This window comes from Podospora bellae-mahoneyi (assembly GCF_035222275.1).
Source record: "Podospora bellae-mahoneyi strain CBS 112042 chromosome 1 map unlocalized CBS112042p_1, whole genome shotgun sequence".
Taxonomy (NCBI): domain Eukaryota; kingdom Fungi; phylum Ascomycota; class Sordariomycetes; order Sordariales; family Podosporaceae; genus Podospora; species Podospora bellae-mahoneyi.
The window spans coordinates 15,556-35,506 of NW_026946359.1; the positions used below are offsets into that span (position 1 = coordinate 15,556).

General features: G+C 50.9%; 7 protein-coding genes across 7 annotated transcripts; 2 read left to right on the forward strand and 5 right to left on the reverse strand.

Moving 5' to 3' along the window:
* Positions 1 to 367: 367 nt before the first annotated feature.
* RPS21_1 (40S ribosomal protein S21) lies at positions 368 to 1,398 on the reverse strand (the record flags this gene model as incomplete). Its single annotated transcript, XM_062871695.1, has 2 exons — positions 710 to 1,398; positions 368 to 599 (listed from the first exon to the last, which is right to left on the reverse strand). The coding sequence occupies exons 1-2, from the start codon at positions 955 to 957 to the stop codon at positions 368 to 370; spliced, it is 480 nt and encodes a 159-aa protein (XP_062736331.1). The 5' UTR covers positions 958 to 1,398.
* On the forward strand, positions 707 to 5,824 carry SLX4_1 (5'-flap endonuclease; the record flags this gene model as incomplete). The annotated part of the gene is made up of 3 exons (XM_062871696.1): positions 707 to 5,099; positions 5,156 to 5,241; positions 5,513 to 5,824. The coding sequence occupies exons 1-3, from the start codon at positions 4,517 to 4,519 to the stop codon at positions 5,822 to 5,824; spliced, it is 981 nt and encodes a 326-aa protein (XP_062736332.1). The 5' UTR covers positions 707 to 4,516.
* Positions 5,825 to 11,706: 5,882 nt separating this feature from the next.
* On the reverse strand, positions 11,707 to 12,242 carry QC761_0000110 (uncharacterized protein; the record flags this gene model as incomplete). Its single annotated transcript, XM_062871697.1, has 2 exons — positions 11,707 to 11,955; positions 12,015 to 12,242. The coding sequence occupies 2 exons, from the start codon at positions 12,240 to 12,242 to the stop codon at positions 11,707 to 11,709; spliced, it is 477 nt and encodes a 158-aa protein (XP_062736333.1).
* Positions 12,243 to 12,637: 395 nt separating this feature from the next.
* Positions 12,638 to 13,837, reverse strand: QC761_0000120 (uncharacterized protein; the record flags this gene model as incomplete). Its single annotated transcript, XM_062871698.1, has 1 exon — positions 12,638 to 13,837. One exon carries the CDS (start codon positions 13,835 to 13,837, stop codon positions 12,638 to 12,640), a length of 1,200 nt encoding a protein of 399 aa, XP_062736334.1.
* A 333-nt stretch (positions 13,838 to 14,170) lies between these two features.
* QC761_0000130 (uncharacterized protein) lies at positions 14,171 to 15,473 on the reverse strand (the record flags this gene model as incomplete). The annotated part of the gene is made up of 3 exons (XM_062871699.1): positions 15,310 to 15,473; positions 14,652 to 15,227; positions 14,171 to 14,585 (listed from the first exon to the last, which is right to left on the reverse strand). The coding sequence occupies exons 1-3, from the start codon at positions 15,336 to 15,338 to the stop codon at positions 14,171 to 14,173; spliced, it is 1,020 nt and encodes a 339-aa protein (XP_062736335.1). The 5' UTR covers positions 15,339 to 15,473.
* A 365-nt stretch (positions 15,474 to 15,838) lies between these two features.
* On the reverse strand, positions 15,839 to 17,007 carry QC761_0000140 (uncharacterized protein; the record flags this gene model as incomplete). Its single annotated transcript, XM_062871700.1, has 2 exons — positions 16,179 to 17,007; positions 15,839 to 16,110 (listed from the first exon to the last, which is right to left on the reverse strand). The coding sequence occupies exons 1-2, from the start codon at positions 16,771 to 16,773 to the stop codon at positions 15,839 to 15,841; spliced, it is 867 nt and encodes a 288-aa protein (XP_062736336.1). The 5' UTR covers positions 16,774 to 17,007.
* Positions 17,008 to 17,174: 167 nt separating this feature from the next.
* On the forward strand, positions 17,175 to 19,899 carry QC761_0000150 (uncharacterized protein; the record flags this gene model as incomplete). The annotated part of the gene is given in 5 exon segments (XM_062871701.1): positions 17,175 to 17,955; positions 18,026 to 18,839; positions 18,923 to 19,056; positions 19,068 to 19,478; positions 19,548 to 19,899. 4 exon segments carry the CDS (start codon positions 18,450 to 18,452, stop codon positions 19,897 to 19,899), a joined length of 1,287 nt encoding a protein of 428 aa, XP_062736337.1. The 5' UTR covers positions 17,175 to 17,955; positions 18,026 to 18,449.
* Positions 19,900 to 19,951: the final 52 nt, after the last annotated feature.

Sequence of the window (19,951 nt, forward strand, 5' to 3'; positions counted from 1 at the left end):
TTTGCTGGCCGGGGGGGCAGTCACGCAAAAATCGCAGCGAGGAATAGGGGGCTTTCCGAGCGGGGCAGGAATAAGTGATCACGATGCCAGTGTATTTGTTCCGAGTAGATAATGTCCGTTGACGCCGTCGAGAGTTACCGGCAAAGCTGTATCTCTGCGAAAAAAAGAAAACGCATGATTCCCAAACCCAGCCGTCATCCCGCTGCCCGTCGTCCAAATCGTTCGTTGAAAAAGGCGTCCGGAAAGTTTTTAAAAAACGCACATCTGCCAGAAGAATCCGTCAGCATTTCCGCCCGCCGCAATTGATGCTCCACAGCCCAGTCGTCCGACGTACCATCATCTCCTCCCAACAACCAGGATTCGTAATTTATCTCTGGGCAGACCAGACGTTCTTGAGGAGACCGTCACGCTGAGCAAGTCTGTTCAGAGCATCGTCGCTCTCGCCCATGGCGCGAACGAAACCGGAGAGAGCATAGATGACGTTCTCGCCCTGGATGGCCCGGCCGTTCTCGTCGACCTTGGCGATGGTGATCTGGCAAGAACCGTGGTCCTTGGCCTTGATGATGCGGCCCGTCGCAGAGCACTTGCGGGGGACGTAACTGGAGTAGAGATTCCAAAGTCAGCACACAACCCACCACAACCGATCCATCCCTCGTCGCCGTCCGTCTCGTGGTCGTCGGGTTTTGCGGGAAAGAGGGCGAGCGCTTACAGATCGACGATCTCTCCCTTGTCGTTCTCCATGGCTGCGACTTGGTGATGAGTGCTGCGAAAAGACGGGTTTGGGTTTGCTTTGCGGTGTCGGAGAGGGCAGGACTGGCAAAATTTCAAGAGTCTTGAATTTCGATCAGTTTTGGAGTGATTTGGTGGGTGCCGGGGTCTGTGGGCTTGTGTGCACAGACCAGAATAGACCCCACCACAGCTCTCAAAAAGGAAGTGGACCACAGGTTGGGCCCTCATGTGCCCAGTCAGGTGACGCCGCGCGGTCTTCGCGATGTGACAGGCTTGGCTGAGGTGCCCCGCTGAGAATCCAAACAAGGGCAAACCAGCAACTCTTGGGTTGCTTGCGTGGTGCCATTGCAAACGGTGTGATGCTTCTCGAGCCTTTATGATGATGCATATCGCTCATCCCAAATGAATACTGTCAGAAACTGCACTTTATCTTCTTTTTTCCGACTCTTGTTGCCATCCTGTCGACCTTCAACATCTCCCGTCGCACCCTTCAACGCACCGGGCGCATCTTGCCACGGGGCTTGAAGATTCTCTTCTCCACCCAGAGGCATGGCGCGCGACGAGTATCTGGTCGTCATATCTTCTTCTCCCGAATTTCCCTCACTTTGCGACCTTGTCCCGACGACTAAGCTGACGACACTCCGCAGCGGCAAGAATGCTGCTACGATCCCCGGTGATGCGTCAACAACGTTTACGAGCGCTGCGACGATGTGGCGGGCAGCCCAAGATCCAGACGCAGAGGACGTTTCAGGCCCGGAGGCTGGGATTCCAATGCCAGCTCTGAAAGATACTGCGCTCGACAAGTCGAAACCAAAGTCCAAACCCCGAGCGCCCACGAAAACAAGGACAAAGAAAGACCCTCCGCTTCTAGTGGCGGATGACAGTGTAATTCTTTTGAAATCCTCGGGGTTGATGTCTCGGTCTCGAAGAAAAGGGCGAAACAACCAAAGTCGGTTCGGGAGACAACACAAACAACAATTGCTAAAGGCAAGGTGACCAAGTCAGCCACCAAGGAGAAGGTCACGAAAAGAAAGTGGAGACAGTCAGCAGGCATTTTGCAAAGGAACCGTCAACATCGAAACCTCCAACGACAAACTCAACAGATGCTGTGGTACCAGTAGAAGAGGACGGACCGGTGATTCTGGAGCCAGCTCTGCAAAGGAGATTCGATTGGACCCGCCACGCGAAAGCCTACCCCGACAATTAATACCTGTGGCTGATTCACCGGTGGAAAGATCAACATGGTCAGTGGAATCGCCAGAAGCCAATGTCTTCAAGGCTCTTCATGATAAGTTCGGTCGGACGTCTGATGATGTGCAATCAGTTGGCCCCGGTTCAGGGACAAGTTCACTGGATGTGTTGGGCAAGAGAAAGCTCATCGAGATGGTGCAGACGGCTGCCGCGAGCATCTCCAACATCAATGCGAATGGCAAAGCCCTTGCAGAATCCCCAGTCAAGTCAAAGGCTGTCAAGAAGAAGCCACGCACGATCACGGAGCTGGCTACTGCAGCCTACAGAAAACAGGAAGAGCCGTCTAAGCAAGATTCGCTCCTCGGCTACCTCGACACGTCAGATGTGCAGACTGGGTCATCAAGCACGGTGTTGAGAGGTAAAGGGAAGCTTGGGAATAAACCTGCAAAGCCAAGACCATCTAAGAAGAAGCCTGAGCCCAAAAGCCCATCTTGCTGTCCCCAGAGAGTGCCTTGAGACAGGTGGCCCAACAGGATTTCGTGTTTGGAACTTCAAGTCAACTTGCGATAGAGGATGACCCCGATTTGCTGCGTGCGCTTCACGAGGCGATGAAGTTGTCAAACGACACGACAGATGACCCCTTTGCAATTCCCAGCCCGGTGACAAGCGATCTTGCGGTTCGCAGGAAACCTGCGCGTCTTCTCTGGGGGGTTAGCGCGCGAGATGAGGACGGCGCTCTTCTGGACATGGAGATATTGGATTTGACCGAATCACCTCCTCCCGCTCATTCGCAATCTCGTGCCAATGACGAGGAATCGTTGGATGACTCTGTGCAGATGACGGAGCAGTCTTTGCCACCACCGCCGACCAAGGCGCCAGAGCCCATGAGGGAAGCATCACCACCAACGCCGGGGGCGGATGAACAAAGACATACTGGCAATAGTATATTTGACACCACCGATTCATCTGCAGGGACCGGGTCAGAAGCGCATGCTCCGCCAAAGTTCCATATCGCCAACGCCGTGGTCGAACAAATTCCCGAGCCGAATGACGCAGATTGGGATGACTATATTGACTTTGACCTTCCACCATCCAACCAAGAGCATCACGAATTCTTGTTGACACAGTTGAGCAGCCCACAGCTCGCGCATTCGCCCATCACTCCAAATCTACAACCAGCATCCCCATCCAGTAAACCCACCGCCGACCCGTTTATTCGGTTGCAATCCGGGCCTATGGCTCCATCTAGACCAAAGTATGAGCTCTTCACCGATGCCCAGCTAGCACGAGATATCTCCAAGTTTGGGTTCAAACCTGTAAAGAAACGTTCAGCCAAGATTGCGCTTCTTGACCAGTGTTGGGCAAGCAGGGTCCAGTCAGCCACAGGAGGCGCGGCTACCAGTGTGCGGACCATATCCACCACCACCTCCCAAGCTGCCTCCAAACCGAGCAAGGCTGCTGCGACGATCAGTCCACGAGGTCGACCAAGGAAGAATTCGGGCACGGCAGCACCATCAGCTGATTACAGTAGTCTGAAGGTCCCGGAGCTGAAGAAGCTGTTACAGGAGCGTAGCCTCAAGCAGTCAGGGAATAAGCCAGACCTCATCGCCCGTCTTCAAGATTATGATATGCAGAGGAAGACATCTGCCGGTCTCGCATCTCCACGGGGAAGGCCACGCAAAGAGACGGAAGCTCCCCGAAAAGAACCAAGCCCCGTGTGAAAAAAATCTCCTGCAAGACGAGCTACCTCTCCAAGGTGTAGTAGATCGCCTGCAACAACGCCACGTCGAAGTAAACCACAAGGCAGGGATGGAGTGATTGAGATTCCCGACTCGGATGCCGACTCTGATCTAGATGATCCCATACTCTCGTCCCCGCCTTCAGCTGCAAGACGTGCTCGACCAGCAGATGAAGACATGTTTTCTTCTCCCCTGGTAGATCTGTCCATCAATGAAGATACAGAAATGTCTCTCATTGTCAGTCCAACCACGGAGCAAGTCTCCGTGTTTGCATACATTACAAAAGCTATCACATCAGCACCTTCATCCAAAGACCCCACTGACCCCTCCTGGTATGAGAAGATATTGATGTATGATCCGATTATTCTCGAGGATTTGGCATTGTGGCTCAATGCAGGACAGCTGGACAAGGCAGGATATGATGGGGAGGTCTCACCAGCGGATGTCAAGCAGTGGTGTGAGAGCAAGAGTGTTTGTTGTCTGTGGCGGGTCAGCTTGCGAGGGCTGGAGAGAAAGAGGCTGTGAGGACCGAGTCGTAGTTTTTGGAGTGTTTGCGCTGTTTCATTGTACCATGTGTACTATACACGAGTATGGATATGAGTGATGACTGGAAACAATGGATTTATGCCTTCAATTCTGAGTGACAGTCTGCCAGTGATGCTGTTGAGTGTGTCAGCGGGAATGGGCCGGAAATAAGCGGGGCCGAAGCAAACCGAGGTTGATAGCGCCAAATTTCAGAAGATCCCCTCATCACGGTGACCGGAAACCGTTTGACGATGAGAATAGCGTGAGTGAGGGGGAACCTGGACGGTTCTTTTCCCCAATTTGGAGTCTTTTTATTTTGGTTTCTACTAAACATGAGCTCTTTGCATTTTGTCGTCATATCCAGGAGTTCTGGCTTTGCTCACTCATTCCGGCTCTCTAACGCGACGCGCTCACTCTCACTTACAACCGTCCACTCGGTGCTCCACGCCAGCAAGAGAAGTTTCGTCACAACGTCGAGAAATCAGGACCAAGGGCCCCTTTTTGAAAAAGCAAAAATAATGGACCCCAAACTGTACACCAAGTCAGCTGCACCGTCGTCGACCAAGTGGCCTGCGCCCAGTCCCAGTGCCAGCATCCTGGTCATCTCGCCCACCAACAAAGTATTGCTGTTGAAGAGAGTCAAGACGGCCTCTTCTTTTGCGTCCGCGCATGTGTTTCCTGGTGGCAACGTGGATGAGTTTCATGATGGGGTGACGGCCAAGGATGAGCACCTGGACAATATCGTCTATCGAAATGCTGCCATCCGTGAGACTTTTGAAGAGACGGGTATTTTGTTGAGTAAAAGCCCTGTTGAAGTCAGTGATGAAGTGAGGGACAAGGGACGAAAGGATGTCTACAACAGACAGATCACTTTTGGGGATTGGGTCAAGAACCATGGTGGTGTGGCGGACACAGGTTTGTTTTTGTGCTCCTCGCCCCTTTTCTCGTCAACGGACTTTTAACACAGATAGACTCCCTCATCCCCTTCACCAGATGGATCACCCCACCCCCAGCCAAAAAGCGCTTCACAACCCAAATGTATCTCTACTTCCTCCCGGTATCCTCCGCCAACTCGTTCTCCGAAAAGCCCAGCAAGATCCACACCCCTACCCCAGAAGGCGAGCAGGAAAAGGAGCACACCTCTGCGGAGTGGGAGTACCCCCTCACCTGGCTGTCCAAGGCCCAAAGCGGGGAGATTATGCTTTACCCACCGCAATTCTACCTCTTGAATCTCCTCTCCCCTTTTGAACAACTCCAATACGGATTATGCCACGCAGCGGAAGGGGGTGAGGCAATTTCTGGAAAAGGTGCCGACTTCAAGCGGGGAGTACGACTCGTTTGATGGAAAGCTCAAGCCCAAGGTGTCGAATACCCATCTGATTGGCTGGAAGGACAAGGTTATCTCGCCTAGTGTGATATTTGCGCCGGGGCAGCTGTACAGGGACGAGACCGTGTTGAGTTTGGAGTCGCCTGGTCCTGAGCTTGGGGCTCAAAAGGGGAACACGAGGGGAGGGGATGCGGAGAGGGTGGTGGTTGTTGAGTTTGAGAGGAAGAGTGGCCCGAGGGGGATCAAGATCGTTGACAGGGGGGAGGTGGGGAGGCTGTGGGAGGAGAAAGAGAGGAAGGGGGCGAGGATATGAGGTTTAGGTAGTTACTGTCTGTAAACGCCTGTTCGTTTGGAAGGCGTCCGTGGCGCTCTGATGCCGGATTTTGGATGGAGAATAAGAGTCGGACGTTCTAGGTTTCAAGTGGGGTCCATCGGCGTCCTCTTTCCTTGTTATGTAAGGCAAGCAGTGCCTTGAGCTTGAGCACGTTGAGTTTGCTTGTCTTTGAGCTTCTGAAAGCTTTTAAACTCTCCATCATACAACAAACTTGGACCACCAAGAAATTTGGACCGCATTCCTGTCGTCTCTCTTATCTTCATCCAGCAAACACATTTACCCCGTATTGTTTCTTTTCAGCTTGTCCTGTAAGCTAGTGCACACGTTAGGTATTTAACCGGCCAAGCACCATTCAATCTTCCAAGCATTCTCAACACATTCGTCCCCAGATTGTGACACAGTTTCAATGGACCCCCCCACTGTTGCCTCCTGTGATACCCATCTGAGGCTTCTCGAGTCTTTCGTGGCCTTGAGGGACAGGATGCGATCATGGGCGCAATCGAACCAGACAGACCAAGAAACATTGTGGGATTATTTTTTCGTCGTACAACCGCCCGGTTTTATCGTTGGGTTTTCTCCGTGAGCGATACTGCGATACAAACCTCGCTGCCACCGCTCGGTGAGTTACTAAGCTTTTGCATGTATGATTTTATCTTGGATATGCCAATGGTTCTGCCCCTGATAACATAGACGTGCTGATGATTTGGCATTCCTTCATAGTAAATCCGTATGTTTATAGAGACTGGTGCACACTAGTCCGTCTCAGCGGAGCTGCTGAGCGTGGTCCACAGTGGAAACTGCTTAGGTAACATGCTGGTTTTATTCCGACATACAAAATATCTCCAGGACAACGATTAACAAAAGTGGTCATATTCAGCGTAAAGCCATCGATACTGATCCGGCAAAATTCTCTCTCTTAGAGTCACAAGTGCGGGGTATTGCACTTCTAGGCCTCTCTCCCGACCTCCTCGTTGTTTTGAAAGAGAAAGGCACGTCTCAGACCGACGTTTCCCAGCTTTTATCAGTGGAAATACTCGAGATTTATGCAAGGAATCACGACTTACCTACTTACTAACCTACTACGTACGATTTAGTAGCTGCTGTGAACCGTTAGGCTAAGTTCGCCCTAATAATAATACCATTTGGATGGATTTTCAGCCCCTATTTATAAAGGGATGGAGTTATCATTTCAGCCGTGAAACTACAGAGTGGGGTTTGAGTACCGTGGGCTTGTAGATATGTTTGTATCTCGTTATTCCGCAAGACCTTGTCAGAGCTACGAGATTCCAAGTTACGTGCCACATGACGAACAGCTTGATCACATGTTAGTTGTACTCCCCGTGTGAAAACACAGCTTGACAATTTAGGTAGTACTCACCGGACCAATCACCCCGTGGGTCGGAATCCCAGCTGTTGAAGAGGTTGACCTGGGTGGGGGTTTGGTCTCGACACCAGTACCACTCATGGCGGGGGATTGTAATTGTAGTACGTTGTGTGGCTCATGCCCGTCTCAGAAGGCAGCTAAAATTCCATGACATCGTCGGCGCGTATAATTTGGGGATCACGGAGCTGACAAATCCGATAATCTTCATCTTCACCAAACTTTATATCAATTGCCCTGCCTTTGCACGTTTCCGGTTAGTTCAGCACCATCAATGCCCATTATAAACGACTCGAACATCCTTTAATTGCCACTGTGTACTAGGCCAGGTTTGGCTGTCGTGATGGACGAATCCAGACCACGCCTTCTTCTTCGGACTCGTCAGACAGTACCGAGGCTTCGTCAGCGCCGAGATAGCACAGTGATCCCCATTCAAGATGCAGGCAGTCGTAGTCTGAGGTGTTTTCGGTCAGGGAGCGGTCGTCGTGGACAGAGCCCAATCACAGTCAGGGTGGTCACCTTTCAGGGGTGAGTTTGTTGAGGCGAGCGAGGGACATTACCACTTGGTGACACAATGACTAGCGGTGATGCCTCATAGAGTGACATCGTGGTTCCGTGTTCGGTGTCGTACAACGGCGGGTTCGGTCCAAGAGAACAAGTCTGAGGCTTCAGCCGGCTCGCCCCACATTCCGCCGCTCTCGGACAACAATATGACTTATTTCTGCCGGTCAAATATTGAAACGGGGAACAATCCGCGCTTGGGTCCGAGAAAACAAATCCGAGGCGTCAGCCGGCAGGCTAGGCATCCCGCCGAATGAGGAAGGAGAGATTGGTGATAATGATGTTTGGAACAGGTTTGTTGGTGTATTGAGGAGGAAATCAACTACCTCCACGGCGAGAGAGAAGAAACTAGCCCAGGTTGGCCTGAGCTCCCATGGCAGCAACTGTGGACCCGGCCTCACAATAGATGATGAGAGACGTCCGGCCGGAAAGGCATAAAAGGGCTGGCTCCCCTCTGTGTCCTGGAGCTGTTGAACTCTTCACTTCTCCAACCAGCTCAAGCATCACAGAGGAAAGCGCCAGATTCCACTTCTAGCAACTCAAAAGCCTTCTCAGAGCAATCTTTTACGTTCTCCTCAACCGCCAATATGAAGTTCCTTGCCCTCTCCCTTCTCGCCACCTCCGCCGCCGCCATCGACCTACACCTCGAGTTCGCAGGCGGCTGCTCAACTTCAGGAGGCGGCTACATCTGCCAGAACTGGAACCCCAACACTTGCTGCACCGTTAACGCGGGAACCTTTTTAACAGCGGCAGCTTCAGAGCCATCCCGCCCCAGTGGAACATCCAGGCGCGCGGGCACGCCCCCACCAGGTGCGGCACCGTTCGCCAGCAGGAGGACAGCCGCGGCCGCGACTACGTCTGCCTGGGCAACGGGCCCTTTGGCGGGCTGGGGTACGGATTCAACAACAGGAAGATGATTCGGGGCGCGACGGTGCAGGAGAATGAGGAGACAGAGTGCGTGCAGCCGAATGTGATGTACCTGGCTGATGGGACGCAATACAACTACACGGCTATTGTCGAGGCCAAGCTGGACACCGTGGAGCTCAATGAGATTGCCAAAGCTGGCGTGTCGGCGGCGGACATCCCGGAGAGTTTCGAGGCTTTCAAGATCGTGCAGTAGATGTTGGGATGACGGCAGATCTTGAGACACCTGTCAGGATTCTAAGAGACGGAGCGGGTTGATGCTTGGTGTGGCGGGTTGGCGATGTGCCTCCTTCCTTTGGTTCATTACTTTCGTTCATTACTTTCATATGCTCATCTTGCCCGGGTGTGCATTTCTCTTGCCGTGGGCCCCGGCCGCCCGACCTGTGGGCGTTAAACAACAAATAGACTCTCATTTCGAGAGAAATCCAATCTGGTTTCTTAGAAAGAATTACTGCCAAAATCTGAGAAAAATTTCTTCTTCATTTGTGCATTCACACCCCTAAGTCTTCCAATGAACATGAAGCATATAAGCGCCGACAGAAAATACAAACCGAAAATAAAACGGGCTGTAGAGAATATAGGTACTTCTGTACATCGAGCATGACTTTTCAGGGTCTCACCTGGCCGATGGGGCCAGCCATGACACCAGTCACCTGTTTCCTCCTGTTGAAAAGATCAACAACCACGGATCCATAGTATCACAGGTTGAAGCGCTTACAACTGGAGCGTGAGAAGTTGCAGGGCGGGTAATGTATTCATTAAGCTGCAGATGTTCGATGTTCCGTTCAAAGTTTGGTCGGGCTACGCCCAACCCCTGATCACCCCAATAACTCTCTTCTGCCCGTCTTATGATACCCTGAAATTACCACCCTGACTACCATGATATTCAACAGAACTAGCCAGTGTAGATAATTCCGCAGTATGCAATTCACATAGTGAGTTTTAAGGCCAAGCTCGTATTGCTCGTGAGGCTGCAAGGAGCCGTTGGGGACGATGGAGGTGGCCGATGGGAGCGATGTGGGCATAGAATTAATAATATCAAGATTGCTGGACAATTCCGAATTCTTTTTGCGAAGTTCAAAGATCTTCCTCCTTCCCGCCCGGAAATCAATATGGAAATCACCAGACCCTGCACACTAAGAATTGCAAACCCGCCCAGCCGCTATCGTCCACCATCTTCACTCAACAACTCAATTTCTCGAGTCACAGCCTTCAACACTTCCTGGCACCGTATATATAAAGATTTTGCTTCATGTTTTTGCCCTGTTAAACTTGAAACTTTGCAAAATCTTCCATATTCTCGACAGAATCAATATTAGGAGTGATATTCTCTGCTGTTGCCTTTTATATCCCTGTACCAAACACCGATACAAAGTCTCTGCTTCTTGAACCCGACCCTGATCTCGATAGAGATTACCTAGGTTGTTGGTAGTAATAAGTGTTGATGGGTGGTCTGGGCCAAATGCCTTCTCTCCGCCCTGCAGTGCACGCTCATACATGGCCTCTGCTTCCTTAAGCCGGCCTTGATTCCAATCAACAAGGCCCAGATTGTTAATAATATCAAGTATTAATGGGGGGTCTGGCCCAAGTGCCTTCTCTTCGCCCTGCAGTGCGCGTTTGTACATAACCTCTGCCTCTTGAAATAGGGCCATGTTTCTAAACAGGTCGCCTAGTCCTTTTAAAGTCCACTCTTCTCCTTTAGCAATTGGTCTTCCGTTTAAGATCGTTGTTGAACAAAATGCTGCACGCCCTAGAAGCCGCCGTTGTAGTGTATAGTACTTCTGTTCGGTGTCCTTTGGTATCTTTGAGCTTACGCATATTATTGCGAGCTGTGCCAAATCATTGCTCTCTGTCTCGTTCAACACGTGTCTCGTCCAGGCGTGCACACAACTATGCATGCTATACCCACGCGATTCTGTATATTCTGTTGGCGACATATCAGGCTCAGCTAGGCCATAATCACACAAGACACGTATTGCTTTATTGAATTCGATTATATCGTGTGTCATTTCCTGAAACCAGGTTGGTCCTCGTGGTCGGCCTTCTTGAAGCAGCTCTAACCACAGATCCTTGTGGTCAAAGTAGGCCCATATTTGCAATAGCATTGCAGATGCTGTGTTTTGCCGCTCAATCTGGGTGTATGAGATATCCCATGTCGAGTAGAGGGCCCGGTCGTACGAGAGGAGCGACGGCGTGGTGATGTGCAGACGTCGCCATGACTTCTTATATAACTGAAGATATTCGGCACATGTTGTAGGCATGTTATGGAGATAAGCCCCAGCAGTCGAAAGGGCAAGTGGCAGCCCGTCTAGCTCTTGCGCAAACTCGGTAGCAGCAGCGTCTATAAACAATGGTTAGTTGGCTTTCTTGACCCCTCATCTGACTTTCAACTTCTTTAGTGGCACGTGGGAACCGAGATCGACCCTTAATGCTCATGTCGTGATGAGGATAGCGCTATGGTAAACATCCGGGAAGAATGGGCGTATATCATAACCTGCCGAGGCGGCTTCTTGATCCCCATCCAACTCATTCTCCAACATGTGGTTGTCATAATTGTCATAGATGATGAGCCAATTGCTGTTCCCTCGATTGTCAGACCACCGTTTAACCGTCCGTACGGTCTCGTCAAGATCTCGACCCTCTGAAGCCTTCTTAATGTAGACAAGGGGAGGGAGGGATACGCTGACAAGATACGATCGGCTATCCATAAATATCCTTGTTTAAGGATACCTCGTCTCAAGCATTTACCCGGAAGACTGCAGAATAATCGTTCCGATGCTGCTTTGCATAGGCCACGGCGAGCTATGTCTTTCCCATGCCGCCGAGGCCATGTACCACTGCTATCCGCTGTTCGGGGCCTTTGCCAAGTATGTTGTGTAGTTAAACCAGTTCCTCTCCCCTTCCGACGAAATGCGTTACTTGGGCAACTCGAGACAGACTGAAACCGATGGTGAATGTGACATTATTGGGGGCATTCATATATGCTAATTATGAGTTAATATTTATGATAAACCGGAAACTGCGATCTAAGACTACTACCCTCGTTAGATCTTTTCTCTGCCTCCCAGCGCTGCGGAATCTGCTTGATAGCGTCATTTGCCATGTCCTTGAGGTGTCCTGATACTGTCTTGTATCCGCTGTCTTCCCTTGATGTGTATTTAACCATGTTGTGATGGTTGGAATGGATTGCGACTGGCTCTGCATTAGTCTGGCCAGGCACAACGGCTGAAGCACGTGGCACCACCTGTAACCATTAGGTACTGTTGATATGCACGGTCAGAAGTAATGATTGATACTGCATACCATGAGAGACTGGCCGAGGGCAGTTGGAGTCTGGTACTCTTCATAGGCGAATTCGGTTATAAATTGATCGCTGATCAGGCCATACTGACCCAATTGTTGCTGGAGGACAATTAATCGGCACCCTTGAGCTATGGCAGGAACGGTAATCTTTGCGGTGTTGGGGACCTGGACATATCTATGGCAGCTAAAAAGCCTTATTCTTATAGACTGAAAACTTGATGCCTCCATGGCAGACCCAATCTGACGCCATGAGCCAGTATTCCATCTAATGTCCTCTTAGGCCATCTCCCACCCTCGAAGGACACCGACACGTACCATTTACCGAGTGGCACCATCAATGACACCAACAACTGACACTTCCAGTGCAGAGCCCCCACAGTGCTTACCAGGGCACGGCCACAATGAGGTGCCGTGCGATGGGAAGAATTTTGACAAGTTGACCATGAACAGAGCATGCGGAGGCTAACCCGGAAGATAAACCCAGGGATATGTCTGCAAGGACAGTCGACACCCAAACTTCTCAAGCTCTGATCACTTCTGCAAGAAATACACCAGCGCTCCCTCCCTCTGAGCCTGATCTCTCGAGTACTTGACTTGGTGCACCAGTTTTCCGCCGTTGTCCTTCAAAGAAATGACCCTCCCTTGTTACCCAACGCCACCCCGGGCACAGCAATCCCCTTCTTGCTCTGCACTGCCAAAGACACTCCTTTCAAGACATGACTTTGCCCCGATCCATTCACAATCCTCCAACCCTCCAAGTCCACCGTCGTCACAGAACGATTAAGCAAGTACACCGTCTCCCCATCTCCCCTGGTAGGCTGCTGGTCCGGTCCATGAGGATTGACCAACGCAGCCTCAATCTTGATCCCATCTCCTACAATCGGCTCCGGCTCTTCCTCATCACCCTCACCAGGCTGCTTTCCTCCACCCAGCAACTTGGCAAACGTGTCGCCAACCGGCATGCCCTGCTCATCAGTCTTGTACGTCTGCACGGCAAACGCAAGAAATATGCCCTCCCAATGACCATCAGGAAAGGCCAGGATGATTCCGCCGTCTTGAAAAATTCCATTGTCCTTCTTCCACTGTCCCGAGTTCCCTTGATTCATGTGGATATCATGAATCCCGGTCTTGTCATTGTACGGCTCGCCAAACAGGTAAATGTCCGCCTTTTGTACGACAGCTTGGTTCAGGATTGGGTTGAGATAGTCGAGGATGTTGTGGCTCGTTCCGGGCGTGTTGTGTGAGAGAAGAATGCCATCTTGGGGGCGGAAGAGGTTCAGGCGGAGGAAGTCAAGGCCCAGGCTGCCGGTTTCGAGTGTGCCCTTCTGGGGGTGGAAACCCCGTGGGAGGGCCTGGAGGGAGTGGGTAAAGGTTGCTGAGACTGGCTGGAGGTCGCGGATGACCCAGTAGACGAGGCGGGAGTCGGAAGACTTGCTTTCGATGTTGACTGCTGCGTCTAGGCGGGTGGAGGTGGTGTCTGAAAAGGTGATGTGGCCGTGACCGGGCTTAGCGGTCCCGTCCCACTTGGTGGGGGTGCCTTTCCAGATGCCGTAGCCTTTGAGGGGCATTTTGGGGTGATAGGTTGGGAAAATAGGTACTGGTTCGAATTTGGCGGGCTGTGGAGAGACTTTCGGTCTGGAAGATCTGGATGCGGGCGAGGGGAGAGGGTAAACTGAATCCCGCCCCCTCAGTGCAAGGGCGCAGCTGCCTCCTTTATACATTTTTTTTTGACTTTCATGTAAGTCACAAGGCACAATCACATGTGCGTGGCGGGAGGAACTCAACCTTCCACCGAATTGAATGGGAAGGCACCTTTGTCTCATCAGCGTGTTATCGGAATTGTTCCTCAGCCCTCTAAGGTGGCAGGGTCTGGACCCTCGCGTTCCGACCACTTGTATTACTTGTATCACATTCAATGCAACGCCACATATCAGAAAAACACTGGAAAATGTTACCGCGAACTCGGATCCCACACAATACTGTATTTGACCAAGAGCTGATGCTGTACCATCCTCTCAAATCCCCAACCATGTACCGTCCGTACATACGCTTCCTATACGTTTATGGTGCTGCTCAATATCAACCCTCCTGTCTGTGACCAATATATCCCCACATCCATATCAATCCGGCCACCGCCTCATCCTCCTTGTCTGGCCTTAAGTGAGAATTTCCAGATCAAGAGCTCTTCTCTCGTCCCGAATTAAAATCAACCGCTCGGCCAACTCCTCCTTGGTAAGTTCCATCCCAGCTCTGACCTGTTTGTCAATGTTCTCAATGACCTTGTCGTTCGTGAGCTCGTCCACATGTTCGCGCAGCTGCTCGCCCTCCAGGCGCACCCGAGCCATCAAGACAGTCTTGGAGAGTCTTGTCAGGTAGCTGGAATCGATGCTGATGCGCTTGTCGTAGCTGGCCTCGCCGGGGGCAAAATAGTGATGCCTTGTTTGCTGGTGATCACGGAGGGCTGTTTTGCTGCGGTGCAGGGTGTTGCAGATCTTTTCCGGGCCGCCGCCGAGAACTGGGAGAGTGCACTTGGGCAGGTCGAGCTCGTCCTCGGAGTTGAGCTTGCGGCAGCTACATGTCCAGCAGGCGTCAGTCCATCCGTACCGGGTACCTAGGTATCTAAAAGAAACCACTTACATTTTCTTATGATTGTACATGCTCCTAGCCCCAAGGGCCTTGCCACACCCTTCACAAGTGACTTTGGCTTTGTTGTTGGCCATGGTTACTGTTTCTTGGTTCTTTGCTGTGTGAGGTGCGTTTTGATCTTTGGGAACTGGCTGTTGATCGTCGGGAAGCGGTGGTTGTTGATCGTCAGGAAGTGGTGACAAGCGCAGCCTTTTCTCCTGGCCAACAGTTTGCTGACCCACATATTGTGAATAGGGTGGGTCTTGTTTTAGTTGCTCACCATTCACCAGAGCTTGCTGGTAGTGAATATCAAGTCCCAGGTATTGTCGTTGGTCTGAATGGTGTGGTTTCTCCTGGACTTGACCCGCTTGCGAACTCAGGAGGTGGGTCTCATCTTGAAGAAGTGGGACAAGGCCTTCAATCGGGAAGTGTCGGTAAAACAACAAGTCAGCGGGCGTGGGGTCGATTGGCTCATCGTTCGTGGGCGCTACTCCCAAGGCGTCGCAGGGGTCAACAAGAACCAAGGGATACATGTTGTAGAAGAGATCGTAGTCAGGATCGCAGTCAGGATCATGGTGAGGAGCATAGCTAAATCGCAAAACATCAGTATAGGTCTCGAGCTCCAGTCATACTGCAACTAATGTAGCCGTCAAGGTCTGCTGATACATACTTGTAATTCTCATCTCCACCTGGATTCATCCTTGGTGGCAGGTGGTCAGAATATGACAACTCTGAGAGGATTCGAGGCTTCGAAGTGTAGCCGTGTAGGTACCTAAGAAAGCAGCCTTCAATGATGACCGGCCGACGCCTCAAGCACAAAGAGGGACTGTTTTTGAACTCTCCAACACTGGTAGCTTGATAAGTTGTGATAGAAGAGTGAAAGGTTGACGGACAGGGCGCAGGCATATTGGACTAGACAAAGAGATTGTCAAACTGTTGAACAGGATGAAAGAAATTCAGTGAAGGATTTAAGGTGACTTGATATCGCCGGCTGTGAAAGAAGACATTGCCGGTGGCCATCCTAGCCTCGACGTGGGCAAAGTTTGGTGTCAACCAGTGTATCAACACCGAGGGCTACCAATTCACAGCACAGTTGCAAACGCACAACAAAACGACATGCCATCTGAAAGCACATTGTTTATCAACAAACAAACGCATAGCCACCTTTATATTTGCCAATATCTAAAATGACAGCATAATCAGATGCTGGACAAAAACTTGGCAACCCTCTCGGCAAGCCACTTTTGGGCTTCAGAAGAGGATACAACATGATCAGCATCAGGAATGAACCCCGAGAGCTCACTTACCACCCCCTTAGGGGCCGCCGTACTCCACCTTTCCAACAACAGCTGCTTGTCGACCGATGCCGGGACCATCTCATCCTTCTCAGCAGGCAAGATCAACAATGGCTTGTTCACCCTGCCAAATTTGTCTGCGAGAACCTCATCTGAAATGTCTGAAGCGAAGTAGTCTTCGGCGCCACTGTAACTTGATGAGCATCTTACACCAAATGATACATAAAAGAATAAATACACTTACCCAGTGGCAGCAAAGCTCCACCATCTCGCCGCCGTGACTGGCGTTGCAAAAAAGGAACATGCTTCTTTGGCATGGTAACACACTCCTTTCCTTGGTCTATCAACTCTTTCGCCACAGCCAAGCTCTCAGCCAGTGCCTCGGACGACCAGAGGGTGTTGGCAGCCTCTCTGTCCGAGACAGGAGATGTCAAGATGTACCCATCAACACGCGGAGGCTGACTAGAATGGTTGTTGTACTCGAGGGCACCCTGACATCCAGTACTAGCGCCCATCAGAACGATCCTTTTAATCTTGAGGTCCTCACGAAGGTAGCGGACGAGTCGTGTGAGGTCCTGGACGTCGTTGTCAAGGGAGGAATACCCCCATCCAGAGTAGGAGCTTCGCATACGCAGCTCCCAGATGGAGTACTCAGAAGGGAGAGCGGCCTGCAGATGTGTAAGATCTGTTGTGTGGGGCCCAGCTGTCAGGCCATGGATGAAGACTAGGGCGTTGGGAGAGGAGAAAGGTTCGGATTCATACGCGGTAAGGCTGGGACTGTGGGAGCTGTCAGTGGGCTCGGACGTGAGTGGGTGAACGACGACTTTGAAGGGGGCCATTGTCAGAAGATTCAAAGGGCTATGGTTTGTGATACTCCACGTATCCAGAAGACATTCCGAGCGAAGTCTTCGCGAAGCCTATATATCCTCAAAAGCCGTCGTGTAGGAGATTGTCAGATACGAATACGAATACGACAAAATACCCGAACGCGAGAGAAACGGCCTTGTTACTTATGTCTGCAAGGGCTGCTGGCTGTTATTAGTATTATCCTCAGCACCAGCTGTCCAATTACCTTTTGCTGGTGGATATCGAAGTTCACCGCGACTCGGGAAAAAGTGGCCTTGACTTTATTACAGGTTTTGCACGTGACCAGGCGTGGTCTCATGAGGTGCAGGATTGGCCAGCCGGGAGGTTGATGTTTGGCGGCAAATTCCGGCTTGCTGATTCTGCGAGTTTGGATGCAAACGTGACTGACAGGGACAGTTCAAAGTTTAAAGTTGCTTCTTGTTTCCAGGGATAGTTACCGCTCTTTCCACAACTTTATCACACTGGCGCCATGTGGCTGACAGGAGGGGGGTCAGTAACCCCACACAGGACGACTTGTCAACTGCAAACAGGCCCTTGCGCCTTCTTTCATCAGATCAACCACCCCGACATGATGGTCGTGCAGCTGATCAAATCTTGGTCATCCTCCGTCCATAACTCGACGCTGTTTCGGTAGTCACGCAAGCCAGTGCTTCCAACAATGCCATCACACGCTACGCAAGGCGGGAAGCCATTTGGCACCCAGCGTCTGTATAACATAGCCAATCAGCATGCCTTGGTAATCGACTTCCCAGCTGTATACATCGCAGGTACCTACCTACCTACCTTGCAGTCAACATTTTGTCACCAGTATGGAGTTACTGCAGACGTCAGTAGGAACCCCGCCCCACTCATACTGGCAGAGCATCTTTCCTGACCTTTCCTAACAGCGATGACCTCGTACTAGCGCGGTGGACATTGGCAAAGGGTCTCTTGGAGCAAGGCCTAACCCCTGGCGACATTCAACTCATCCGGGGACTTGATCGGGAGCGTACGGCAGACCGTGCAGTTCCGAGTAACACCCAGGGTTCATCACTGTCAGAAGAGGATTTGACTGGAATCTTGCTGCAGTGGGCGAGTCTGCGCTTCACCTCGAGCAGTAAGAGCCAGGAGTTAATCTTTCGCTTGTCGAGAATCTGGCGAAGCTAGTGCTACATGTACGCTCGCCCCTATGATATACTGTTAAGCACCCAACCACCTAGACTGGTCGCTAATAAAATTTGTTAGATCATACGCCACAACTCTCTTGCGGTAGCTCCTATTCTCTCAGCACTCCATATATTTTTCGACACACTTGAATCCTGTCGTAAAAATGTCAGGAGACGTCACCTGATCAGCCCAGAGATGCGAAGGTCATACCTTCAATGTGTCATCAATGTAGTCAGCTTTCTCAGAGAGGTCCTTGACATATATCGGGCCGGAATCCTCCCAATCGGTCCAAAGAACACTTTCCCCCTACAAGTAAGAGTACTGCCACTTTTGGCCAAGAAATGCTGGCATGTTGCGCATCTGATGGACATTCTTCTTCAGTTGACGGCTCTGAGACACTCCCTGTCAACAAACCAACAAGTCGTACCCACAAGATGCTTATCGAATAACCTCACACCTTTTCGAGACGGACCACAGAGCTCTGTGGCACTGTCAGACGCAGATGCAGAACTCCCCTGTTTCGTTTTGCAATCCACCAGACTTAGGTACATGTTTGAGATTCCCAGCGCCATGGAAACGCTGGAGCAACACTTCAGAAAGCCTGACACACAAAAAAAAAAAAAAAAAAACCGGCGCAGAACACCTTCGTGCCCTAACAATCACAAATGATGCCACTGCCAGTAGGAAGAGCATGATGACCCTTCAGTATGCCGACATGCTTCGTGCCCAAGAAGAGGTGGATGCAATATTCTGGATCCCAGAGGGTAACGTAGCCGATGTTCTCTCTCAAACCTTCGGACACTATGGCGGTTCATCTCTGTCTTCCCGACGCAAAGCCGGGAGACTTCAAAACCAGCGGCAGCATGTTCTTGAACCTGGTCAACAAATACGGGTAAGTAAGACCTCTCTTTCGTTGTTGGATAGTTGCTAATATTGAGGCAAAATGTGATATGTTAGAGTGCCGCTGGCTAATAGTATATGATAATGCGGACAGCGGTAGACTGGTGTACCGGTTTCTTCCCAACAGATGCGGCGGTCATGGACAAATCATCATCACATCAGACTCCTTTTAACCTGCCTGCTTCGCATATACTGACACCATTCTCCATGTTGATTTGAGCGCAGTCTCCTACGCAGCCACCTTTCGAGCTCTGTTGGAACAGAATCGCAATAAAAGCAATTTTGACCGGCTGAGTGATGAAAGAATTACAACACTGGTTGATTTTGTTTGCAGTAAACTGTCGGCTGACTGCAGCCGTATCCCAAAGCTTGTCGGTATGCTCGGTCGGGGCGTTTTTGACATGTCCGACATGGAGAGCCGTTTGGAACACTCCTCACTTCCTCGCTCCTCTTCTGAAAGTTTGTCAGAAACAGTTTTGGGGTTGGCGTTTGAGTCTTTGAGTTCACAGTGCCGCACAATCCTAAAGATCATGTCGGTGATAGAACCGACCTGCATACCCAAGGAGCTGTTTGACCCCGTCTGTCTCCTGGAACCTCATCCATTGCTCAGCATTCAAATGGACGAGAAATGGTAAGAAACGCTATGCAGACATCTCAGATATCTTTATGGACGAGTTACTAACACCGGCTCTACCGACAGTCTGCTGGCATCGTTAGAGAACCTTGTCGCCTGCACGCTGATAGATAGCGATGAGGATCTGCAATGCTTTTGTGTCGACAATATGGTTGCCCAAAATATCCTCAAGGGCTTACTAACAACATCGGAAAAGCACACCGCGTTGAGCAATGCAGCAATTTTGCTCTCTATCGCCTTTCCTGAATGCCCTAGGGACAGGCGTCTGTACCCAGACCATCAGGATGGCTGTGCAAAATATCTAAAGCATGCCCTGACCCTGCGTTGGTTATTGACGAGAGAGTATTCCAACAACAAGGATATGAATGTCGTCACGATGAAAGATTTGTATCGGTTGATAAGCCTCGTCGAACAGTGAGCTTCCGTCACTATCTATCTTACTTATCCTGTCGTACATGACAAAGCTGATC